The 22,644-nt window shown below is 41.1% G+C and overlaps 1 protein-coding gene and 1 non-coding gene across 2 annotated transcripts in view; both read left to right on the forward strand.

Moving 5' to 3' along the window:
- The window catches only part of ECT2L (epithelial cell transforming 2 like), a 66,022-nt gene extending 44,250 nt beyond the window's left edge, over positions 1-21,772 (forward strand). Inside the window, 10 exon segments of the mRNA XM_060283521.1 lie at positions 5,081-5,163; positions 7,048-7,195; positions 8,886-8,959; positions 9,058-9,104; positions 9,107-9,160; positions 9,163-9,212; positions 9,880-9,972; positions 11,294-11,382; positions 19,791-19,963; positions 21,645-21,772. Coding sequence (XP_060139504.1) covers positions 5,081-5,163; positions 7,048-7,195; positions 8,886-8,959; positions 9,058-9,104; positions 9,107-9,160; positions 9,163-9,212; positions 9,880-9,972; positions 11,294-11,382; positions 19,791-19,963; positions 21,645-21,772 — 939 coding nt within the window.
- TRNAG-GCC (transfer RNA glycine (anticodon GCC)) lies at positions 3,566-3,638 on the forward strand. Its single transcript has one exon. It is a non-coding gene; the product is annotated as a tRNA-Gly (tRNA).
- Positions 21,773-22,644: the final 872 nt, after the last annotated feature.

Raw genomic sequence — 22,644 nt, forward strand, 5'->3', positions numbered from 1 at the left:
GACAAAATGTGACCCAAAGGCAACGTGCAATTTACTCATGAAGGTAAAGTTGCTGCTGCATGTTTATGCCATTGCTTCACTGTACAGTTAGACACATGTGCTTAAGAAATTCATAAACAAAAATGATAATTCTACCTGGAAAGCTTTCACCTGGTCATTTCTCCTAAGAACTTCCTTTTCATGGATTATTATTAAAATAGTATGCTTTGTAATTTCATAATGTGAGGAATATCTAAGCCACTTACAAGCATACGTGGCATCACACTGACAGGAGTAAAACTAGTTGGCTTTTGGGGGAAGAACTGGATACTCGCATTCTGCCCAACATAACCTAAAGAATTTTTTTTCATCTGTGGCCCAGGACACTTTTTTGGTGAAACTAAAAATGGTTCTTCTTTTTTTAAATTTAAGTTGAGATTCAAATTCATAAAAGTAAAAAAGTGGGTTTGAAGCTAGTTCTTTAGTCAAGAAAAAATAATTTTGCCAGTACTATATTCAGAATCCGTACATTCTTGGTTAAGTGAAATAATCTGGATTCAGGAAACACTGAAAATTGCATCGTCATTCAGAGAGCTGATTTCTATGAAAATGTCATTTCATGCCCATTGAAAAAGCACCCATCTGTGATGACTGAAGGCTTGGATGCCACCCCCAACACAAAGTCACCATGGACAGTGTTAGGAGGAATAGACTTGTGGGTTCCCCCAGCAGGCAAATCGTTTGTTGCCCCATTAACCTGATATTCTGGAAGTTTTTGTCCACCTGGCTTTAGAGGACAGCACAGTGCAGGGAGGGGCAAACAGGGTGGACGGCTGGAGGCAGCGTCCCCTCCACCAGACTTGCTCAGCAGAACGGAAGGCCTGCAGTTATTCAGCCCCCGCCCTCCGTCATTAGCAGACTGTGCACCTTAGCGGCCCCTCCTCCCCCTGAAGTGGCTTATTCTTCCCAACCACAAGCATCCTCCCCGAGAGGAGTCTTAATAAACACATTCGCAGGGACATCTAAACCCTTTAGAGGTCCGAGCCCTGCTTCCCTGATGCCCCACCCCTAAATCTCTCTCTTCAGGAAACGCTCACGGACCATGTATTCATCAGGGTTCTCCAGAGAAGCAGAACCAATAGGATGTGAGTGTATATATAGAGAAAGAGATTTGTTGTAAGGAATTGGCTCATGCAGTTATGAAGGCTGCCAAGTTCTAAGATCTGCAGCGTGAGTCAGTGAGCTGGAGACTAGGAGAGCTAACGGAGTAGTTCCAGTTCAAAGGCAGGGCAGGCTAGAGACCCAGGAAGAGCTGATGTTTCAGTTAAAATACAAAGGCAGGGAAAAGCCAGTGTCCCAGTTTGAAGGCTTTCAGGTAGGAGGAATTTTCTCTTACTTGCAAGAGCATCAGCCTTTTTGTTCCACTCAGGCCTTCAACTGATTGGATGAGGCCCATCCACGTTAGAGAGGACAATCTGCTTTAGTCAGTCTCCTGATTTCAGTGTTAACTCATCCAAAAACCTCCTAGCAGACATACCCAGGATAATGTTTGGCCAACATTTGGGCACTCTGTGGGCTGGTCAAGTTGGCATATAAAATTAACCATCACAAACCACTTCTCAGGCAGAGGTCAAGTCCCCAGCTTCTCAGTTCAGTTCCCTAAATACTTATAGGAAGCAATCACGTGCTAGGCACTGTGCTAGCCCTGGGGATAGACATAAAATAACACACAGCCCCTGCCGTTGAGGTGGATAAGACTGACACATACACAGATGGCGCAGCATGATCAATGCCTGTTAGCAGAATGCACGGGAGGGGGTGGGGCACAAGGGGCGGCATTTAATCGAGATGCTCTTTCTGCTTCTCAGAGTCCTTCTGCCTTGTTATGGTGGCCACTATCTCTTTGAGATTTCTGAGGATTATTCTCCCAAAAAGGTGGATGTATTCTCCATCCCTCCTTCAGCCTGTGAAAACCTTTGAAATATAGCACCCAGGGCTCCAGTACCACTAATTTCCCCTTGGTTCACTAAAGGGAATAATCGACATGTAACCACATCACACAGCTTCCAAGTTATTCCAAAGTCCTTACAACATCTGGGTCATTCCTGACCCCCTGGAAACCTTACTGAAGTTCTTCCATCAACCTTTATTCTTAAGAATGAAGCTGTCACCCTCAACCATGGACATACAGGCCCCAGAAATGCCCTTCTTTGGAGCAGGATAGCTTGAAGAAAGCAAAAGGAACAAAACTGTAAGTGCCTCTTCTTGTGAAGTGTTCATTTTACATCTGAAAGACCTTACTATTGTTGAGAACAATTTCTGGAATCTCTGGCCCCTAAAAGAATGGTCACCTAGAACATTTCCTCTCAAAGATACTTTCATTCTTTCCACTGCCAAATAAAATCCACACCGAATTAAGTCTTTTCAACCTAATCATCTAATCACTTTAATAAAATGATGCAGAAAGTTTGGGCTTAAAGTTGCCTCCATGCTGGAAGTCAGGCCTGCTCTTGTTACATCGTCTGCCTGTAATAAAACTACAGAAATGTGAAACACCTTAGTGCCTAGGAATGTCTTTGATATCTTCCTTTTTCAAAATCAAATCAGAAAAAATAGGTGTTAGATCCTTATTTGGTTCTCTGTTATACACTTGAGAGCTTGTGCGTGATGCCCATGAAACAAATTTGGGGACCCTAGGAAGGAAAACCACAGCTTAAACGTAGGTGCTGAATTCAGATAAAATAGAGAAGCTGAGTATCTCCACACCTCGGGGTTTATTTTTAAAGGTGTAGATGCTCGTCCAGAAGAGCACACAAACTCTCAGCCATAGGAGTGGAAAGTAATGCCTTCTTCTGAGATAATTGTTTGAAAGACCCTTCCACAGGGGCTTGTGTAAGAGGGCTTGTCTGCCAAATCCAGGACCAGATACACACACACACACACGTATATACATATAGACAGATACATATATAGCTCACTCACTCTATCTATCTATCTACCTATCTATCTATCTATCTATCTATCTATCATCTTGCTGCCCAGTAAGTAGTTAACTCCTGGCCTCGATATGCCTATAGTGTTTACACTGATACTATACAACCACAGTGATGAGTCACAGCCAGAATCATAGTTGTTCTTGACAATGACATATGACATAGTTGTACCTGTCATTTTCACAACTATTTCTGGTCCCTAATTCAGGCAGCCAAGTGTTTTCTGGGAGAAGCGCCAGCAATAACTAGGATGTTAGCAATAAGTAAGATCCTAGAGGAAAATTCCTAACGTGTGATCCAAGGTCTCCCTTACGGGTCATGGACAGAGCCAAGGCAAAGGCCCAGCAACTCCGAATAATTGTTTTCTTAAAAATGTGCAAAGTTTGCTGCCCCTGTTACTTCATCCCAATTCATCCCTAAAAACGAAGAGGGGATGGTATCTTATCCAAAAAATAGACTCTAAAAATCCTAATAATTAGACGGATAATATGAGAGAACTCACTGTTTTTAGGTTCAAACACAATTACTGCATCAAATTGATTTCTTAGCCACAGAGAAAATTTTACCTTTAAAAAATAGCTGTTGCTGGAAATTCCCTGGCGGTCCAGTGGTTAGGACTCTGCACTGCCACTGCAGGAGACCCAGGTTCGATCCCTGGTCAGGGAGCTAAGATCCTGCAAGACACCCAGCATGGCCAAAAAGTAAATAAATAAAAAATTTAAAAAGCTGTTGCTGAGCCAGAGATGAAACAAAGCCCCAGTATGAGCAAGCAGGTTCTAGGAGAGCCAGAGGGGTCGAGGAGTCCACTCCTTAAGTTTAATGCCTGAGCACTCATGGGGGCCTGTACAAAAAGATGATATCCCAGATAAGGGGGCCTCCCTCGTCTGTGGGATCCACAATCCGATCTGTACCGCTTGGGCTCTCTTAACCTCGGCCAGGCAGGTTGAGTTTCATTTTCATTTTACGCCTGCAACCACGTATACCTACACAACTACGGCTGTCACCCTGACTGGTTGAAGTTATCATTTCTCCATATAAATTATCAGCACTATAATTTATTTTGAAAGAAGAGAGTGTTCTATGCATAGAAATTATTGTGTCAAAATTCAAAGTAGATTTAAGTATAAGTACGTGCCAGGCCGCTATGGGTCAGCCCCGAACGGGGAAGACAAAGGACATGGCAGAAAGGCTCTGTGGGGCAGCTGTGAAGCGCTCAGGCTCAGGCGCTGGCTGGCTGCATGCAGTTCCAGGACCTCTCATACAAAGGCTTCGGGCAGCCATAAGGGATGGCTGCAGGTACAGAATAAAAACTTGTTTTTGCCTGAGTAGAGTAAGGCAAAAGGAGTCTTGCTTATAAATTGGTGTTTTTTTTCAGTCTCCCTCCTACATATCAATGGGTTGCTATAGATAGTTTTATCTTTGACTAGGAAGGGCAGCAGTAGTGGCCACTAATTATCATACGCCTCAGCACAAACATGGGACCATTGTTCCGTTGCTGGGGTGGACCCTGGGATGCTGCAGGCCGAAGGGGGGGGCTTTTTTTTTTAACGTGCTAAATCATATGGAAGCCACAAGAACAATTAACAAGGCAAAGTAAAGAAAGAATAAGCCATATTTAATGTGGAAACAGATCTAGAAATGGCATGTGAATTACTTCTGACGCTTTTTCACGAGGTGAACAAAGGGGTGAATTTTACAAAGTACTGTGAGCTTTTGCTTCTGGCGCTTAAAAGCAAGATAACTTGTTTGCACTCTGCTGCCTGGTGACAGAGCAGAGCTGAGGCAGAGGCCTGGTCCCAGGCACCTGGGAGGAGCAGCTGAAGAGCAGAATCCCTCTCCTGACTCCAGGGGAATGGGAGCTGCACTGAATTTACTTTCTCAAGTATCGTGCAGTTCCTAGGAAGCAAAAGGTTATTATTTTTTTTAACGTAACATTTAATTTAAGAGAGGCATCAAATTTGTCGAGTGCTTAATTCATTGTGTCTCAGGGCCACTATGGTTATGGCTGAAGGGCAGAGCTTCTGAACCCTCAGGGGGCTTGGTGCTGACTGGGTAGTTAGACATCCCAGGGCCCGCCCCAAATAACCAAGTCTGCATTTAATCCTCAGGAAAGAAATGTTATAGAAGATAATCCTCAGGACACAAAATCAAGTCTCGGCAAAAACGGTCCAAATTTTGAGTTGCTGCTTGAGTTGGTAAGCCAATTATCACATAATAAGAATTTTCTATTTGTTTTGCTCCTGACCAAAAAAAAAAAAAAAGCTTCAACCTTTATTCTGGTTTGTTTTTCCTTTTTTCTTGAAAGTTTCTCTCAGGGGGAAAGAACCCTCCAAATATAACTGGGGGAAATCCAGCCAGTAGATTTTTCTTTTGAATAAATCCTGGTCTAAAAAGAAGTTGAGGCAAGAGGATGGACGTGTAACATCTCGGCAGCAAGAGCCATCTCTGTGCTACTCCTTGCTTTTCTGATAGGACGCTAGGATGGCATTTAAAGAAGTGGTACGTGGACGTGAAGGTTCACAGGGTTTAACCGACCCATCAGCTATGGTCTGACTTCAAACGCTGAGTATAATCAATATAACTTTTAGGGCTCTGTCTTTCCGTTTAGAAAGGGTAGTAGTGGGTGAAGCAGGTGCAGACAGGCAGAGGCTTGGTCCTGTGCGACAGTAACACACAGTGCATGCGTGCCGTCTAGCATTTCTGCAACACACATCCACATTTATTATCACGTTTCAACCACAGAATCCTGTGAGTCAGGTGTTAGAACCCACATTTTGTAGAGGAAGAAGTAAAGTCAGAAAACTTAAAGGATTTCCCTAAGGTTAGACAACAGGCAAAGAGAGAATCTTGAATCCTGCAGCGCGGAGCTCAGCCCCAAGGCTCTTTCCCGGTCACACAACACCCAGGGCTGGTCCGCCTACAGTGGATGGTGCCGCCGTGGACCTCGCCGGCCCCGCGCTCACTCATCCCCAAACCCAACCCCAGGAACCACCAAGGAGGAGGGCATTTACATAGTGCAGTCATTATGATAGAATCTCATCCGACTATTGGTAATAATACCTGACAATGGTTTTAAGACAACGACAGAAGTTTTGACAACTGAAACCTTAAGTCAAAATGATGATAAATATTAGATAACGCCAGTATTTTAAAAATATGTAAATACACATAAAATATAATGTGGGCTGTAAGCCAACTGCCAAGTGGGATATAGATGTATTTTTTAACTCATTAGATATGTTTAAATAGGCATTATATACAGACCATGTGTTTGAAAGATAAAACTTAACCAAGAACAGTGCTTATAGTATTTCAAACAGAATGAGTTTTCTGATTTTTCTCTTAAATTACTTTTACATTTTAATTTTAGTTCATGAAATTATGGTTGATGTTTCAGGTGAAGATCACATGGCATTACACGTTAGTATTACCATATTTTATTTGGGGCAGTGTGGGGCAGACCTAGGGCTGGAGGGGAAAGAGGAAATTGTGTTCTAGGAGTTTTAATCGTTCTAGCCTCAAATATTACAAGGCCATTAGATTTTTAAAAATTGAATACTGTAATTGTTTTCTATTGTAAAGATACTAATTTTACAACTTTTCAAAAGTACAAATATAAGGAAAGGAATTACCTAGTCCCAGTAAGGAAAATTAATTTCTCCATACATAAACATAGCACAGTTAATATCAGGATGTGGGATTTCTTTACACCAGTGTATGGCTTCTCCCTCTGCATTACAAAATAAAACAGGACTTTGATATATAGAAAATACGGACCACCAGGCAACCTAATTACCCAGGAGTGGCGGGTTCACAGGTACTTTTCCCTAAACACAGAAAGAAGAGCCTGAGTTTCGGTGGAAACTGGCGGAAGGTCTTCGGTGGACGACCACCTGACTCAACCTGCGTCCTCACTTCCCATCTCCTCCTTTCCTGTCAAATCTGAACCGCTCAGTGTCAAGACAAAAGGATTTGACAAAAGCCCTGCCCTAAACGACTGACCACGAATTTATTTCTTAGGTTTATAGGTTGTCACTAGCCAATATTTCATGGCCACGCTTTCCTCATATTGCAGGTGGTTTCTAGATGACTTGAGAGACAGACTACAGGAATGGGGCCCAGCTCACTGCGTGGGAGAAATATTCATAAAGTTTGGAAGCCAGTTGAACATATACACCAATTTCTTCAACAATTACCCTGTTATTCTGAAAACTATGGAGAAGGTAAAAGATTGAGTGACCATCCAGGCACCTATTAGCCCTTCTGAGCTTGAGAGGAAGTTTCATGTGTAACCCGAAGGACTAGAATTACCAGGAAAGACTTCTTCTCTACTCTTGGCTTCCAGATCTTCTCTGGTTTACTGTGAGCTCCTTGAGGACGGGGACCCTGACTTACCTAATTTTGTGTCGCTACGGGCTGGCACAGTGCTTGACCCAGCAGCGCCCTGGAACCGGTTGTGGGACTGAACTTATCCTCATGCAAAAAGCCAGACTCCCACCTGTCCCAGTTACCCTGGGGCTCGGTTACAGGAACATGCTTCACAATGAGGCAGAAGCAAGACTGTTAACCCTGATTCCATGCTGCCACTACAGGCCTGGGCGTCCTGGGCGAGTCCAGCTCTCTCATGGAGAAAAGGAATTCATAATCCACACATTGGAATAAAAACACTCAGTGTGTGAAATCTCACGATGAAATGAGGAGTTCCTTTGTCGTACATTCCCGAGCGAGTGCATTATAAACAGTTGTCCCTGTTGTGACTCCTGCCGTACACCGTCTGAGCGGAAATATGCAGCTCCCGTCTATGCCCCTTGCTGCTCTTGTTGGGATCTCCTCTGATGGCAGTAGGATACCTCTCTTCCCTCCTCAGTTTACATCAAAAGGGTAGCAGGAGAGGCACCCTGTGACGTGGTGGTGCACTCTGCCACCGTCCCCACGTCCACTGTGGCCATGTCCACCTGTCTGCACTGAGGCCCTGAAGGGAAAGCCCGGGGCTGGGAAGTCTCTGGACGATTCCTGACCTCAGACATTGCCCTTTGCTGTCCTCTTCCTGCCCCACCTGGGGAGTTTAAACACTGCAGGACAACTCGATTATGTGAAAGTTGCATGAATAAAGCAATTTCATACAACTGACATTTAGGACAAGAATTGGAACAAAGCATCATATATTATTACAGGCAAATTTGTGCCAACATTTTTATAGTTATGGATAATAATGTATCTATTTCACTAGCATGGGGGTGAATATAAGTAAGCATGCCATAAACGTTAGCTCTTAACATTTCTGAAATCAGTGACTATTTGACTTCTAGAAATTAGCATCACTTCCATCTGAGAAAAATGAGGTAACTTCCTGGGGGCTGTAATGGTGATGAATAATACATTTTAAAACAGATATTAAGTATAGTGGAGCACCTTTTTAATGTTGCTGTGGAAAACATGCTTAACAGCAGTATTACAGGTGAACCCATTAATAGTCTCTTACTATTAGGAAATAACCTTTATTGTGTGACAGGCACTTTACGGATAGGATTCGCCCCCTCCCCACTCACTGCAAGGTTAGATATGATATCCATGAGAAAACTGAGGCTCAGAGAAGTTAAGTAACTTGACAAAGTCACATAGAATTAGATAGAATTAAATTAGAATTCTAGTTCTAATCCAGGCCTACCTGCACACAAAGCCCATTTTCAGTTTTCTATACTTATTAAGTTCAATGAATAGGGTTAGGTTTATGGTACAATTAAAACACTATACTTGGGATATCAGTAAGCACCTATAGTGTTAATAACACTGTGATTAGATGTAGATGCTGCCTTTTTGCTTTTGAGCGCTTCACAGATGGTGCTCGCCTGGTGGAACTGAATGCTTCCAAACTGTCTTATAGAGATTTGACAATATAATGCTCACCTTTAGTGCAGAGAAATGATACCAGCACTCCGAGCTTTCCTGAAGAAGCATGATAAGACCATTGTTACAAAGATGCTGAGGTAAGCTCTGAGGGAGAGCACAGCCGGGGCACCCCAAGTATGGGCGTTCTCTGGCCGTCAGAAAGAGACCAGGGCTCCCTTGTCTGTGCCTCATACAGCCTTCCAGAGCTGCTTTTGCACCCATCCCGAAGGTCTGAAGAATATATTCTCTTCTCTACGCTCTGAGGCTTCACACTTCTGCAGAACATGTTGACCACGGGACTCGACCACTGCAATTGAAGTAATCAAGAAATACAAAGGTTACATAGATCAGGTTGGCTGCTGCTAAGAGCCTGTGTCCTTTAAAAATGTTACAGTGCTTTTGTGTACTCTTAACTCAAAGATCCTGAAATACCTTATCCTCCTGGGGTATTCTTTACTTCAAAGTCTTTCATCCTTTTAATGTGAAATCATTGTATTCAGTGATTTTGAGCACGGAGGGCACCTATTCTAAACCAAATCACATGAGACAATGTTTTCAGATACCTGTAGAAGTACAATAAAATCTTTATTAATATAAAAGTTTAAAAAATGGAGTATTTGGGTGATTTTTCTAGATAACTAAAAGAAAAGAAAAAGGGTAAAACCCTTTGTTTCTGAAAGTACTTTTTCATGTATTAATTAACTTTCCTGCCTAAGTAAGTAGAGCAATCACAACTATATTCTGCAGGAATTCAGCGTCTTGGAGTACGGTGCTATCATTCTGAAAACATCACTGTGACGTGCACAGTGCATGGGAGTCTGGGCTGAATGTAAATGACAGCTCATTATGCCCAGAAGAAATTTTTGAATACAGTGTTGTCGCTAGCCTCATTGTTTTAAAACATATTGGGTACGGGAAATGGAGATTCTCATAATAGTTTATGAAAATACCGTGCCCTTATCAAGTGCCATAAAATATTTTAATCTATTTTTTATGTATAAAAACATCACAATTTCAGTTTCCCTAAAATCACTTTGTTTTCTGGATGAAGCAGAACATCAATATGAAAGATCAGCTGTCAAACATAGAGAGAATCATCTGTGGGTGCCTGGTATGTATTCTGATGCACTTGCTCCATCTCAGGCTCATGAATTATAACCTCAAGTCACTGGCAAAAAGGAGACATACAGATTTTGATTCAGCTAACATCCATTGAGTGCCTGCTGTGTGCCAGGGGCTGCCAAGCTCTCATATTCCACATCCCTGTTATTGGCAAGGATGCTAGATGAGAAGAGGCACATGTGGTCTTGACCCCATCCCATAACTTCTCTGCAGTCTTAGCACCTTTCTTGGGACTACTGTGATCATGACCCCCTTTGAGGAATGGGGCCGTGTCTTTACTGTTTTATATCTCCCTGCACATAGTATCTGGTGCAGGATTCTGCCCACTGAGGACATCAGCGGGAATCCTAGAAGTCCTCTGCTGGCTATCTGTTACCTACGGAATATCATCTGGTCCCATTCTACCCTCCTTCTCACTGCCTCGCCTAGCACCTTATGACAAACCACGTAAATCTACTCACGGTTCTCTAATAACGTGAGCCTCTCTTCACACATTCGTGCTTTGCCCATGCTCTTCCTTCTCAGAAATTGCCTTCTTTTTCTACTCCACTGGATAAACTCCTATTCAGCCTTTTAAGATCCATTTCAATCTTCGTCTGCCTTGTGAAGTATCCCACAACGTCTCCAGTGTGAGCTGCCCCTTCCTAGGTATTCTGCAGCACCCTGAAGGTCTCTGCCACGTTTTCCTTCAGTCCTTTATTCACAAGATTGGGAGCTCCATCAGGTATGAACTATGATTTTCGTGTCTTCTAGTGTTCAGCATATACTAGGAGTTCAATATATGAATTATACTGAATTAAAATATCAGTTGACTGGAAGTGTTATTGTTATTTGCTCAAACTGGGGAGCAAGGTGGAGTTGTTTGGGCCTAATTTAGATCTGCACATTTTGATAGGGAAAGAGGTGGAGTTGATTGGATTACAGAAAATCCAAAATCTTGGAACTCACAGAGCCCACAGAACTTTACCTTTGGATCACTATACACATCAAGTGATCATCTCCATGGCTAGATCAGTAAAAGGGCCTGACTTCTTAATTTGTAACATTTCATTCACCTCCTTTTCTCCATAGATCCCTTCTGACTCACCCCACCCCCACCTTATTTTTGATGCTAGGAAAGCATTTATAATAAAACAATGTTTTCAATAGTTTAAAAATACAGTTTTCACTGTTTGACAAACAATGCTTTTTCATAATTGAACTGAGTTCTACTCAACACTTACATCTTCTGGGATATAAAATGGTTCTTCAGTAGTGGAAATTATTTTCTAAAAATTTATATATTTCTAATTTTGTTTTTTATTTCATAGACTCTATCAGAAGTAAACAGATATCTGATTAGGGTCCAAGATGTAGCCCAACTTCACTGCTGTGATGAGGAACTAAGTTTCTCTTTAAGGTAAATATTTAACTATCCTATGGCTGTGACTGTATCATATTTATCTTGTACCCAGAATCCAGTACAATGTCTGTCATATTGTAAATTTACGATAAATCTTTGTGTTGAACTAAAAAGTTACACACACACCCCTCTCTGAGATGATGTAAGGTGTTTTATCACCTTACTCGCATACCAGGCAGCTACTGGGTAGAATGGAAGAAACTGAACTGTCATTGCCGGGACCACTAACTCCACTGAAAGAGGAGTTCTGAAGTTTGGTCACTTTCCTACTGAGAGGAGAGCCAGGTGTTGCGGGGTACCACATGGATGATCTGCTCAACTCTGAGAAAGAGAAGACCAGTTGATTGTCCGCAGTTAGTTACCGAGGTCAGTATTCAGAAGGTCTCACCCTAAGACCACCATGGTATTGAGGTCTCACATATCTAGTTTGTGCAGTGCTCACAGTATAAGAGCTATTGTGACGAGAGGGTGCTAGCATTCCCTTTCCTCCTTTAGAACAAGGATGGGCAACCTTTTTCTGTAGAGTATTCTAGGTCTTTCTTGCTGAATGATCTCTGTGGCAACTACCTAACTTTGCTGTTGTAGCACAAAAGCAGCTACATAAATACAATACATAATGAATAATACAATCTTCAAAAACAATACAATACCTAAGTGAATGAGTGTAGCTGTGTTCCAATAAAACTTTATTTACAGAAGACAAGGGGTGAGGCCATAGGTTTTCAATTCCTGCTTTAGAAAATTGTTTGCCAATCTATGTTTTCAGTATTAATGGCAAAGATGATAACTCAACAAAGAGCAACCAAATGGAGAGGAATTAACTGCAATAAAAGAAATGAAAATTGGTTTGCCTGTTATTTCAATGAATATTTCAGTGAATGTTTCCCAAAGGCCCAGGGCAGGGTGGTGGCAGTGGCGGGGGACGGGGGAGGTTGGAAGAAACCAGTCCCTTCCAGTCCCTTCACCTCGATCCCCACCTGGAGTGGATATTAAATGAAAATCAAATCACATAGTCGTATCACTTTTCTCATTGTCACGGTGTTTTTGTTTTGTTGTTTTTGGTCAGCAGCAATAGAAATGAGCTACAGTGGTAGAAGGACACTAGCTGTCAAGCCAGCAATTCTAAACGCACTGGTGTAGTAGGAGACATGCTAGGGATTATTCCAGTTTTTATTATTAGAATTTATTTTACTTTCATATATTCATTTTCAAACCCTCTTCCTTTATGTAAGTCCAAGTTTCTGACTTATATAACTTACCTTTTCTCTGAATAACTTCTTTTAACATTTCTTGCTAGGTAGGTAGATCTGTTGGCAATGAATTCCCTCAATGTTTGTCTGAGAATGTCTTTATTTCTCCTTCACTTCTTTTAGATTTTTTTTTAATGTGGACCATTTTTAAAGTCTTTATTGAATTTGTTACAATATTGCTTATGTTTTATGTTTTTTTTGTTCTTTTGTTTTTGCTGTGAGGCATGTGGGATCTCAGCTCCCCAACCAGGGATCAAACCTGCACCCCCTGCATTGGAAGGTGAAGTCTTAACCACTGGACCGGCAGGAGGAAGTCCCTCTCCTTCACTTTTTTTTTTTTGTTGTTGCTGTTGTTGTTTTTGCGGTACGCAGGCCTCCCACTGCCGTGGCCTCTCCCGTTGCAGAGCACAGGCTCTGGACCCACAGGCTCAGCGGCCATGGCTCACAGGCCCAGCTGCTCCGCGGCACGTGGGATCTTCCTGGACCGGGGCATGAACCTGTGTCCCCTGCATCGGCAGGCGGACTCAACCACTGCGCCACCAGGGAAGCCCCTCCTTCACTTTTTTAAAAAAAATTAATTTTTGGCTGTGTTGGGTCTTCGCTGCTGGGTGCAGGCTCTCTCTAGTTGCGGTGAGTGGAGGCTACTCTTTGTTGCAGTGCACAGGTTTCTCACTGCGGTGGCTTTTCTTGTTGTGGAGCACGGGCTCTAGGCACATGGGCTTCAGTAGTTGCGGTTCGTGGGCTCAGTAGCTGTGGCTCACGGGCTCTAGAGCGCAGGCTCAGTAGTTGTGGCACACAGGCTTAGTTGCTCTGCAGCATGTGGCATCTTCCTGAACCAGGGCTCGAACCCATGTCTCCGGCATTGGCAGGCGGATTCTTAACCATTAGCACGACCAGGGAAGTCCCCTCTCCTTCACTTTTGAAGGATACTTTTTCTGGCTACAGAATTCTAGTTTGGTGGGGGTTTTTCTTTCAACACTTACTTCACTCCCCCCTCTTCTTGCTTGCATGGTTTCCAAAGAGACATCCAGTGTAATCGTTACCTTTGTTCCTCTATAAGAAAGATGTTTCATTTTGTTTTGTTTTTCATTGTTGTCTCTGGATACTTTCAAGATTTTATCTTTCTCTTTGATTTTCTCAAATTTGTATGTGATACATATAGATTTGGGGGGATTTATCCTTCTTGGTATTCTCTAAGCTTCCTGGACCTATGGTTTAGTGCTTGTCAATAATTTTGGATAATTCTCAGCCATTATTACTTCAACTATTTCTTCTGTTTCATCCTTCTTCTTCTCCATCTGATATTTCCATTAGACATTTATACACCCATTGTAATTGTCCCACATCTTTTGGATATTGTTCCCTTCTTTTTTACTCTTCTCTTTTCTTTCTGTTGATGTAGTTCAGGCTCACTGATTCTCTCCTTGGCTATGTCCAGTCTGCTGATGAGCCCAGCAAAGGCATTATTCATTTCTATTATGGTGTTTTTGATTTCTAGAATTTCTTTTTAATTATTTCTTGGAATTTCCATCTCTCTGTTTATATTACCCATCTGTACTAACATGTTGTCCACTTTTTCCAGTAGAGTTCTTAACTTAATCTTAGTTATTTTAAACTCCCTGGTCTGATAATTCTAACAACATTTCTACCATATCCGAGTCTGGTTCTGATGCTTGCCATGTCTTATCAGACTGTGTTTTCCTGCCTCTTAGCATGCCTTATAATTTTTTTGTTGAAAGCTAGACATCATGTATTGGATAAAAGGAAATGAGGCCAATAGGTCTTTAGTATGAGGTTTTACATTTATCTGGCTAAATGTTAGCCTGTATTTACCATTTGTTGTAGCTGTGGTGTCAGAGGCTGAAATTTTCATTTTTGTCTCCCCTGTTGTCTTTGGGTTTTCCTAGATATTCCTTAAATAGGACTTGAACCTTGCAGTCCTTTTCAGCTATAATACCTTGTTATTATAAGGAGTCCTGTTGATGTGGTAGGAAGATGTGAGGGGAAGGGAAGAGTTGTATGTCCTATCATTAGGTCTCAGGTTTTTAGTGAGACTGTACCCCTGGGCTATGACCTTTACAAGTGTCTATCAGCTTTTTTACTTTTATTATTATTATTATTATTGTTAGTCACCTCTAAGACGAGACAGGAAGGTTAGAGGTAGCTGTGGGGTTGGGTATTTCCCTTTCCTCATCTTGGTTAGATTCTGGTAAAACTGTTTCCCTTGAAGGCAGGCCTTTGTTAAGAGAATAGAATAGGACTCTGGGCATGTTTCAAATAGTTACTTTCTCCCTCCCCATGGGAAGAATGAGGGTATTTTTCTGAGTGTCACAGTGAGAATCTGGTGAGGCTCCTGGAGGTAAAACTCCTGCAAGTTTTAAACTCATGCAAGGGTGCGGAGGTGTGGTGTGGGCCAGTGCTAGGCCTCCAGGAATTCGTAATCTCTTGAACTAGTTCACACTCAGGCTCTAGCAATTAGTCAACTACGCTTTAATATTCTTACCTGATGCTGGCTCCAACAGCAGTTTCTGCTTTCAGTAAGCTGTGATTCTACGTATCAGCTCGTCTCTTCAGCTTTGGGGTGGTAATCTACTTTATAACCTCACTTCTTCGATGGATCTAGGAAGAATTGTTGATTCTGAGTTTTCAGCTTCCTTTTTGTCGTGCGATGGAAGTGATGACTTCCAAGCTCTTTACACATCCAACCAGAAGTCTCAAATATTAGAATTTAGACTTCTGCTTTAGTATTTGGACAACAGTACATTTGAGAGTTTCAGGAAAACAGGGGAATACTACATTATTTTACACTCTAATTACAAGGTACATTTATGTTTAAGTAGGCACTATCTCAGTGATTTGCCAAGCAGTAAATACAAATGTAATTTTACATTAATATTTAAGTTAAGTAAATGCAAAAAAGGTTCATATTCCAAAAGTTATCTCAGAACATTTAGGCTGAAACCTTGTTTTCTGTCATTTTAGGAAGTCATATGAAACCCAAGAAATGACATTCCCACGATTTCTATCAGGGATTTCTACTAGGGGAAAGTCTGCTTATATTTTGCACACAGTGCCAACTCACATGAGCCTAAAGCTTTATAGTTCACCACGTATTTTAACTTCTCTCATTTGATATACTCTTTACAATCATTTGGTGAGGAAGGTAGGAATGGAACCATGTTATGCGTGGGGAATCTGGACTTGAGTAACTTGTCTGAGGTCACATTACTAACAAGTGCTTGTTTAGAATTCAAAACCAGGTCTCAGTGTTCTATCCACTGATTAGACCAGCAGGTGGAAAGATGAACTGAGACTTCCTCATAATAAACTCACCAACATAGCAAAAAGTACTAAACAAATTACTAATAAACAAGAGCAGTGACACAAAAAGAACAAGTAAATATTTGTACTATAAATGAAAAAATTTGCTCTGGGGTAGAGATGAAGTCGCAGTCATTTTAGAGTTAGGGAATCTGGAGGCATTTTTCCCTCTCCGGATACAGCCCTCAGAGTTCTGGGTTTGTTAAGCTTTTATAATACATTATGTACCTTGGAATTTTTATATTATTGTTTTTTTCAGAAACACCAATTTTCATCTATGTGACTTTAAGCTTGCTGATTTTTAGCATTTTTGTTTATTTTTGTTCTCCTTCTAATGGGGGTGTCGCCAAAGATGCAAAAGTGGAGCCCTCTAAGACTGGTGAATACAGGCATGGCTTTAAACCACCAAACAGAGCCATCCACTTCTCAGACCCCCGAGTCCTCTTGAGGAAAAACACTACCACACTACCGAGCATGCACACTGTTAACATTCCTTTTGGCTTACCCAGAGGGACCTACAGTCGTTTTCCAGGGCAGCTAGGCACTGGGGAGAGAGAAATACCCAGACTTCTCAGGGATGCTGGACTCTGGCTCCGAATTGATTTTTATCCTGGCAACCCAAAAAGCCACAATGATCCACCGTTCAGAGTTTTGGCTCAGGTCAGCTCACAGAACCAATGACCTACTGTTGTCTGTTCATGCCAAAGGTTGTGCTCTGAAAATTACTTTCAAAGTTTTATGTATTTATGGAAGTTGGGTACTTTGTCTCTTGGTCTGGCTAATGTAGCAATTAAACAACAAAACACTTCTCGAATGGTGTTAAGAATTTAAACTATGGTTGGCTGAGTCACTGAGCCTATTTGTGAATTAGCAAAGAAATCCTATCCAAGTTCAAGGAAAGAACTCTAACCCTGGAGTTGGTTCTTTTGAATGTGAGCAGAAGCAGCTTTATGAAACCCTAGTAGGATCCAGAGCTCCCATTTCAGTTGCTCCATTATGTCGGTATGAAGGGCAAAATCACTTGTTTTTACACGTGCAGAAGAACTAAGTTTTTTAAAAAAGATTCTGTTGTTTTTTGTCTTTGGATGAAAATTACTGGAGATCTTGGGGGGGGGTGTAAATGGCTTTCGGAAAGCTTTATTGTAGGTAAAATTCATTTATATATAATTTAAATAGCACTTTCCTAATCAGATTAAAATAATAAAAACCTCTTTGTGCGTTTATCTTTCCCTTCTCATGTCCTCAGATTACAAGTGGCCTCAACTCCAAGCTCAAGTTAATGTGCCTGCTCCTTCCCTCCTCTGGGCCATCCACGCACTCAGTCCAAGTGGGTCACAAAACTAGAATTCTCCTTCATTTACCTCTACTTTCAATGCTGTCCCTTCCAAAGGAAAAAACCAAACATCTGTTTACCAAGCAAACACCCCTTTCAAAGCTACTTCTTCAAAACACTCTTGTAGGCACATTCCCTGGTCATTCAGATAGAACGGCAAAGTTTTATTATAGCTTTGAACATTTTTCTAAAATGATATGATGATTCTTATCAGTAGTAAAAATATTGCCAAAAAAGGGTCAAGGATATGGGTGAAGTTCTTCTGCCTATTTAAAGTGGCCATTCACCATATACAGCCCACCACACACCGATTTAAACGCACCCCATCTTTCTTGCTTCCCCTCTCCCTCATCCCTAGCTCTATGTGCTCCATTATTCTCAGAATAACCTATCAAATTGATCTAGAACATTATTTCTTATAAACTATGAGTAAATATGAAGCATCCCGCTCCTTCCAGCCTAAATAATCACAGAGGTGGGAAGGAAATGTTTGAAAAAGGAAGTTAGCTCCAGTGGTTGGATGACCACTGCACTTCTATCTATCCACACACCTAATGTGACCTGCATTTCCCAACACGCTCCAAAGAGCTGAACCTGAAGTATAGCACTCCTTAAAAATGTTTAACTCCCGATCTAGTCCTCTGCCTACGTCACACGCATGACTGTAATAAATAAACAACTTCAGTGCCTCACTAGTCAAAGTGTGGTCGGCATATCAGCATCACCCAGGAGCTGTTAGAAATGCAGAATCTCAGGCTAGTCTAGCTCTACCAAATCAGAATTTGCATCTTAATAAAATCTCTGGGTAATTCAGATGCACATTAAAGTTTGTACTAAATATGTCAGAGCCATTATAATATAAAGTGGATTCTAAATGTGAATTATAGCAGCTTTTATTGAGAACAATCTGGAAGTCTTTGATAAAAATATATATGCCATTTGGCCAGTCAATCCTACCCTTGGGAATCCTGATAGAAATAACAGCACATGTAAGGAATTTGTTTATATGTAAGGAAATCGATTTATCCCAACATTGATCACAGTGGCAATTAAGAAAGAACAAATGAAAGGAGGAAGAGAGAGAGGGAGGGAAGGAGGGAAGAAAGAGACCTGAGCTTGTCAACAAAGCAAATGCCCATCAAACGGGGAAGAGTCGGATAAATCATGGTTCATCCACACTATTAAGTATCACTTAGTCACTAAAAAGAACTTGAAGTGATTTCCATTGATGAGAAAATCAAGAAAAAATTCTCGAATAATACTTGAAACAATGGCACCCTACCTGTAAGTAGATGCATATACAGGTACATCTGTGAGTGACTACCTGGGCAGGTTAAAGAAAAGTGGAAAGATGTGCACTAGGGTGACCTGAGTGGAGGGAGGAGTGAGCCAAGCAAAAAGAAAAAGTGAAACAAAAGAACAGTGCACGAAAAAAGCTGATAGTATATTCTGATGTTACTTTAGCATTGCTGTAAAACAATGTGGATCTAAATCAACAACTTAAAAATTAAACAAAGACAATGAAGATAAAAAATAAGAGAATTCCTCTGAAAAAGCCAGTAAATTGACTCACTTCCTCACAGTAACTTCCTGTGGGTTGCTTGATGCTTCTCAGCAAAACATATTCTTTTTCAGTCATCCTCCATCAAAATAATGAGCTTGCTGTACTTGGCCATTCCTGGTGGGGGTGGAGATGGGGGGGGGCTCGGTGGGGCTCCCCGAAGCTCCTCCCTAGCACATCACTTGATGCTCCATTGAGTACTGACATGAGATAACCCATACTAGAGTACAGTGAAACCTACTAAACACTGTGACCTGGGTCCACCAACAGAAGATACTAGATGGAGGTTAGGGACACAATATTTTGCCTGCTGATAAACATGCCTACCGTTGACCATGGTAGCAACCCCTGTGGAAATGAAGAGCTACTTAATTCCAGCTTTTCATACTTAGCAATTTTCCTCCAATCAAAATTAGAAAAATCCCTATTTCCTACTTAGTGAATGCTTTTCTTTCCCCTGCTTCCTACTTAAGACACCTTGCACCTTACTGATTCTTGTGCTTTTTTCTAACCCAACGTGTTACCCTTAAAGATGAAACCAAACCAAATGAAAACGCATTTTCCCCAGATTGCCTAAATACATCAACACGAAATACCAACCTTCTGACAAAAGTTTAAAAACAGAGCTTTAACCTGATTCATGTCATCAAGTTGGGAAAGTGCAGTGTTCATTTTTCCTGCATTGATTGGGTACTTGTCCAATGGATAAGCGCAAACCATTTCACCAGGAACCTTGAGGCCCACCCACATGACTGGTCTGAGAGACAGAGGGACTATTCACACCAGGAGGAAAATATACAGAGAACTTCAATAAGCCATTCAAAAGGTCTGAGGTAGGGAAGAACCTTGACTATCAGCTTATGAGCGTAAAGATGGTGAACTGTGTAACAAAACACGTACGTAAAACTTCTAAAACTGCTCCTTCTCTTTTTAAACCCAGGCTCTATGAACATACCTGTGATCTCAGTCTTTTCCTCTTCAACGATGCACTGCTTGTTTCTAGTGGGGGCACGTCTCATACTCCGTTTGAAAGGACTTCAAAATCAACCTACCAGTTCATTGCATCAGTGGCCCTTCACAGACTACTCATAGAAGATATTCCAGATTCCAAATGTATGTACTCTTTTCCTCCCAAGAGTTAAATACCTTTAGAAAGCTACATTATATAAAACATATTAACTATTAAAATAGAGAAGCAGGACAAGAACTAGAATTTGACAGCTTGCAAATAATTTCCCAAATACTTCTAGGGTCTCATTAATGTAAACTTTCATCTACCTCTAAAATAGCAAAAGAAAGGAATGCTGGCATTGTCAGACACACACCCTAGACATTAAGAAAACAGCTTTCAAAAATCACAAAGGGGGCTTCCCTGGTGGCGCAGTGGTTGAGAATCTGCCTGCCGATGCAGGGGACACGGGTTCGAGCCCCGGTCCGGGAAGATCCCACATGCCGTGGAGCAACTAGGCCCGTGAGCCACAACTACTGAGCCTGCGCGTCTGGAGCCCACGCTCCGCAACAAGAGAGGCCGCGAGAGTGACAGGCCTGCGCACCGTGATGAAGAGTGGTCCCCGCTTGCCACAACTAGAGAAAGCCCTCGCACAGAAACAAAGACCCAACACAGCAAAAATAAATAAATTAATAAAACTCCTACCCCCAACATCTTAAAAAAAAAAAAATCACAAAGGGAAACACAAACCTACATCATTGTGAAGGATTCTTTGAAGTAGTCTGACAGGAGAGCTGGAGTCCTTAACCATTACTCTATTTTGCTTGAGGATGTTACAATTTTAGGTTTTTATCTATTATTTTTCCATTCTACTAGGACTAAGTGATTTTTGCAGATCTGACTGTACCTCTTCCTCCGTAAGTTCGTATTTAAGAGTTCTTCTATAAAGGATCGATTTGTAAAGGGTATTTAATAACAAACATTTCATTCATAATAATCTCAACAGAAATATCATTTGTTACAAAAAGAAATCCTACTTAAACCTACTGTACCTATTTTTAGTTTTTATCTTACATTCTACTTCCCAATCTTAAAAGGATCCGTATCTCTTTCCTATATTTCTGTTAGGCCAGGCAATCTGAATGTAACACCTCTCATTCCAATATTCTTCACTGCATGTGAAGGTAGAACTTAAGGTTAAAGCCAGAACCAAGATCTTAGAGAAGGAATTTATCTAAAAAGGTCTGCTTCCCATTAGCTTCAGCTCCATTTAAAATCTGAGGATGAGAAAAAATGAACATTAAATGTGGGAATAAACATTTCACCTAGAAGACAAACTCAGCTAAGAAGGGTTAGTTACCCATAACATGTATGACATGTCTCCTTTCACCTCCTCTTAATCAGTTATGCTATATGTCAGAACATCATAATGTTAGCTAAAAGTGGGCATTCAGCTAAGTCACTGGCTTAATTCTGTCCTGGCCTCATACCAAGGCGGCCTAGGTCTAGCTCTCAGCATTTCTTATCTACAGTTAACTCTTAGTAAAGACCTTTACTGGTCCCAGTACCTTCTGGAATTAAAGAACATTGCATCGTCTATCACTTAGTCTTTAAAAATAATTGCTAATTATAATTAAACAATTATAAAGACAAGACTATTTTAGACTATATTTGAATAATTCAGTAATTTAGGAAGTTATTTTCGAAACTGGATTTGTATTTGTTTGAATCTCTTTTTAATTTTCAAAAAATTCTTCAAGATGACTTGAATTTTAAAACATTTTCTCCTTTTGATTTTTACCTGCAAAGACTAATTAGTGTACCTCAAATGTTTTTTTTTTATAGATATCAAGAATGCATTTATTCTTCAAGGTCCAAAACATGAATGGATTTGTGCTACAGAAGTTGAGGATGATAAATTCCTGTGGTTGTCAGTACTCCAAAATGCCATCGAAAGTAGTATGGAAAAGTGAGACTGGACTTAAAACACTGGGAGTTCCAACCTGCCCTGGCAAAGACAGACAGCATGTTATTTTCTGTTCCAGAAGATCCAGTAAGGAGCAGAATGATTATTTGTCATGGATGATGGGAGGATGAACTAGGATGACCCATAAAGCTCTTCCTAACTTTTAAACTTCATCATCTATGCTCAATTATGTGAAATGCACAGTACGAAAAATTTGAGTACGATATTTTGAACCACTTCTTTTGGTAGTTATTTTTCATGAACAGTATTATTTAGAGTAATCTGACTGACAGAACCTAAGACTGAATAAGGATATTGGGTATTTAAAGTTTTGTTTTCTGATCTAATGAAAAATAAAGTCATAATGAAAAGTGTTTCTTAAATGATCAGAGAAATGTCTTTATCTGTTGGTGATTTACCAATTATCTTTAACATTTTCATGAAATAGTTATGGATTTAAAAAATATGTATAAGAAATATAACTGGGGGCTTCCCTGGTGGCACAGTGGTTGAGTGTCCGCCTGCTGATGCAGGGGACACGGGTTTGTGCCCCGGTCCGGGAAGATCCCACATGCCGCGGAGCAGCTGGGCCCGTGGGCCATGGCCGCTGAGCCAGCGCGTCCGGAGCCTGTGCTCCGCAGCGGGAGAGGCCACAGCGGTGAGAGGCCCGCATACTGAAAAAAAAAAAGAAATATAACTGGTACTTTATTTAAAAACTTGTCAAATATATCCTTAATATGAATGTACTCCTCCAGAGAGCATTAAAAATATACCACTATACAGTACTAAAAATTTTTCTGTAACTTTTAAGTGGTCTTTTGTTGCAAAATTAAATTCTTAGACCTTCCAAATAAAAAGATTAAAAAATTTGTTACACTG

The sequence above is a fragment of the Globicephala melas genome, chromosome 14 (genome assembly GCF_963455315.2).
Source record: "Globicephala melas chromosome 14, mGloMel1.2, whole genome shotgun sequence".
Lineage (NCBI taxonomy): Eukaryota > Metazoa > Chordata > Mammalia > Artiodactyla > Delphinidae > Globicephala > Globicephala melas.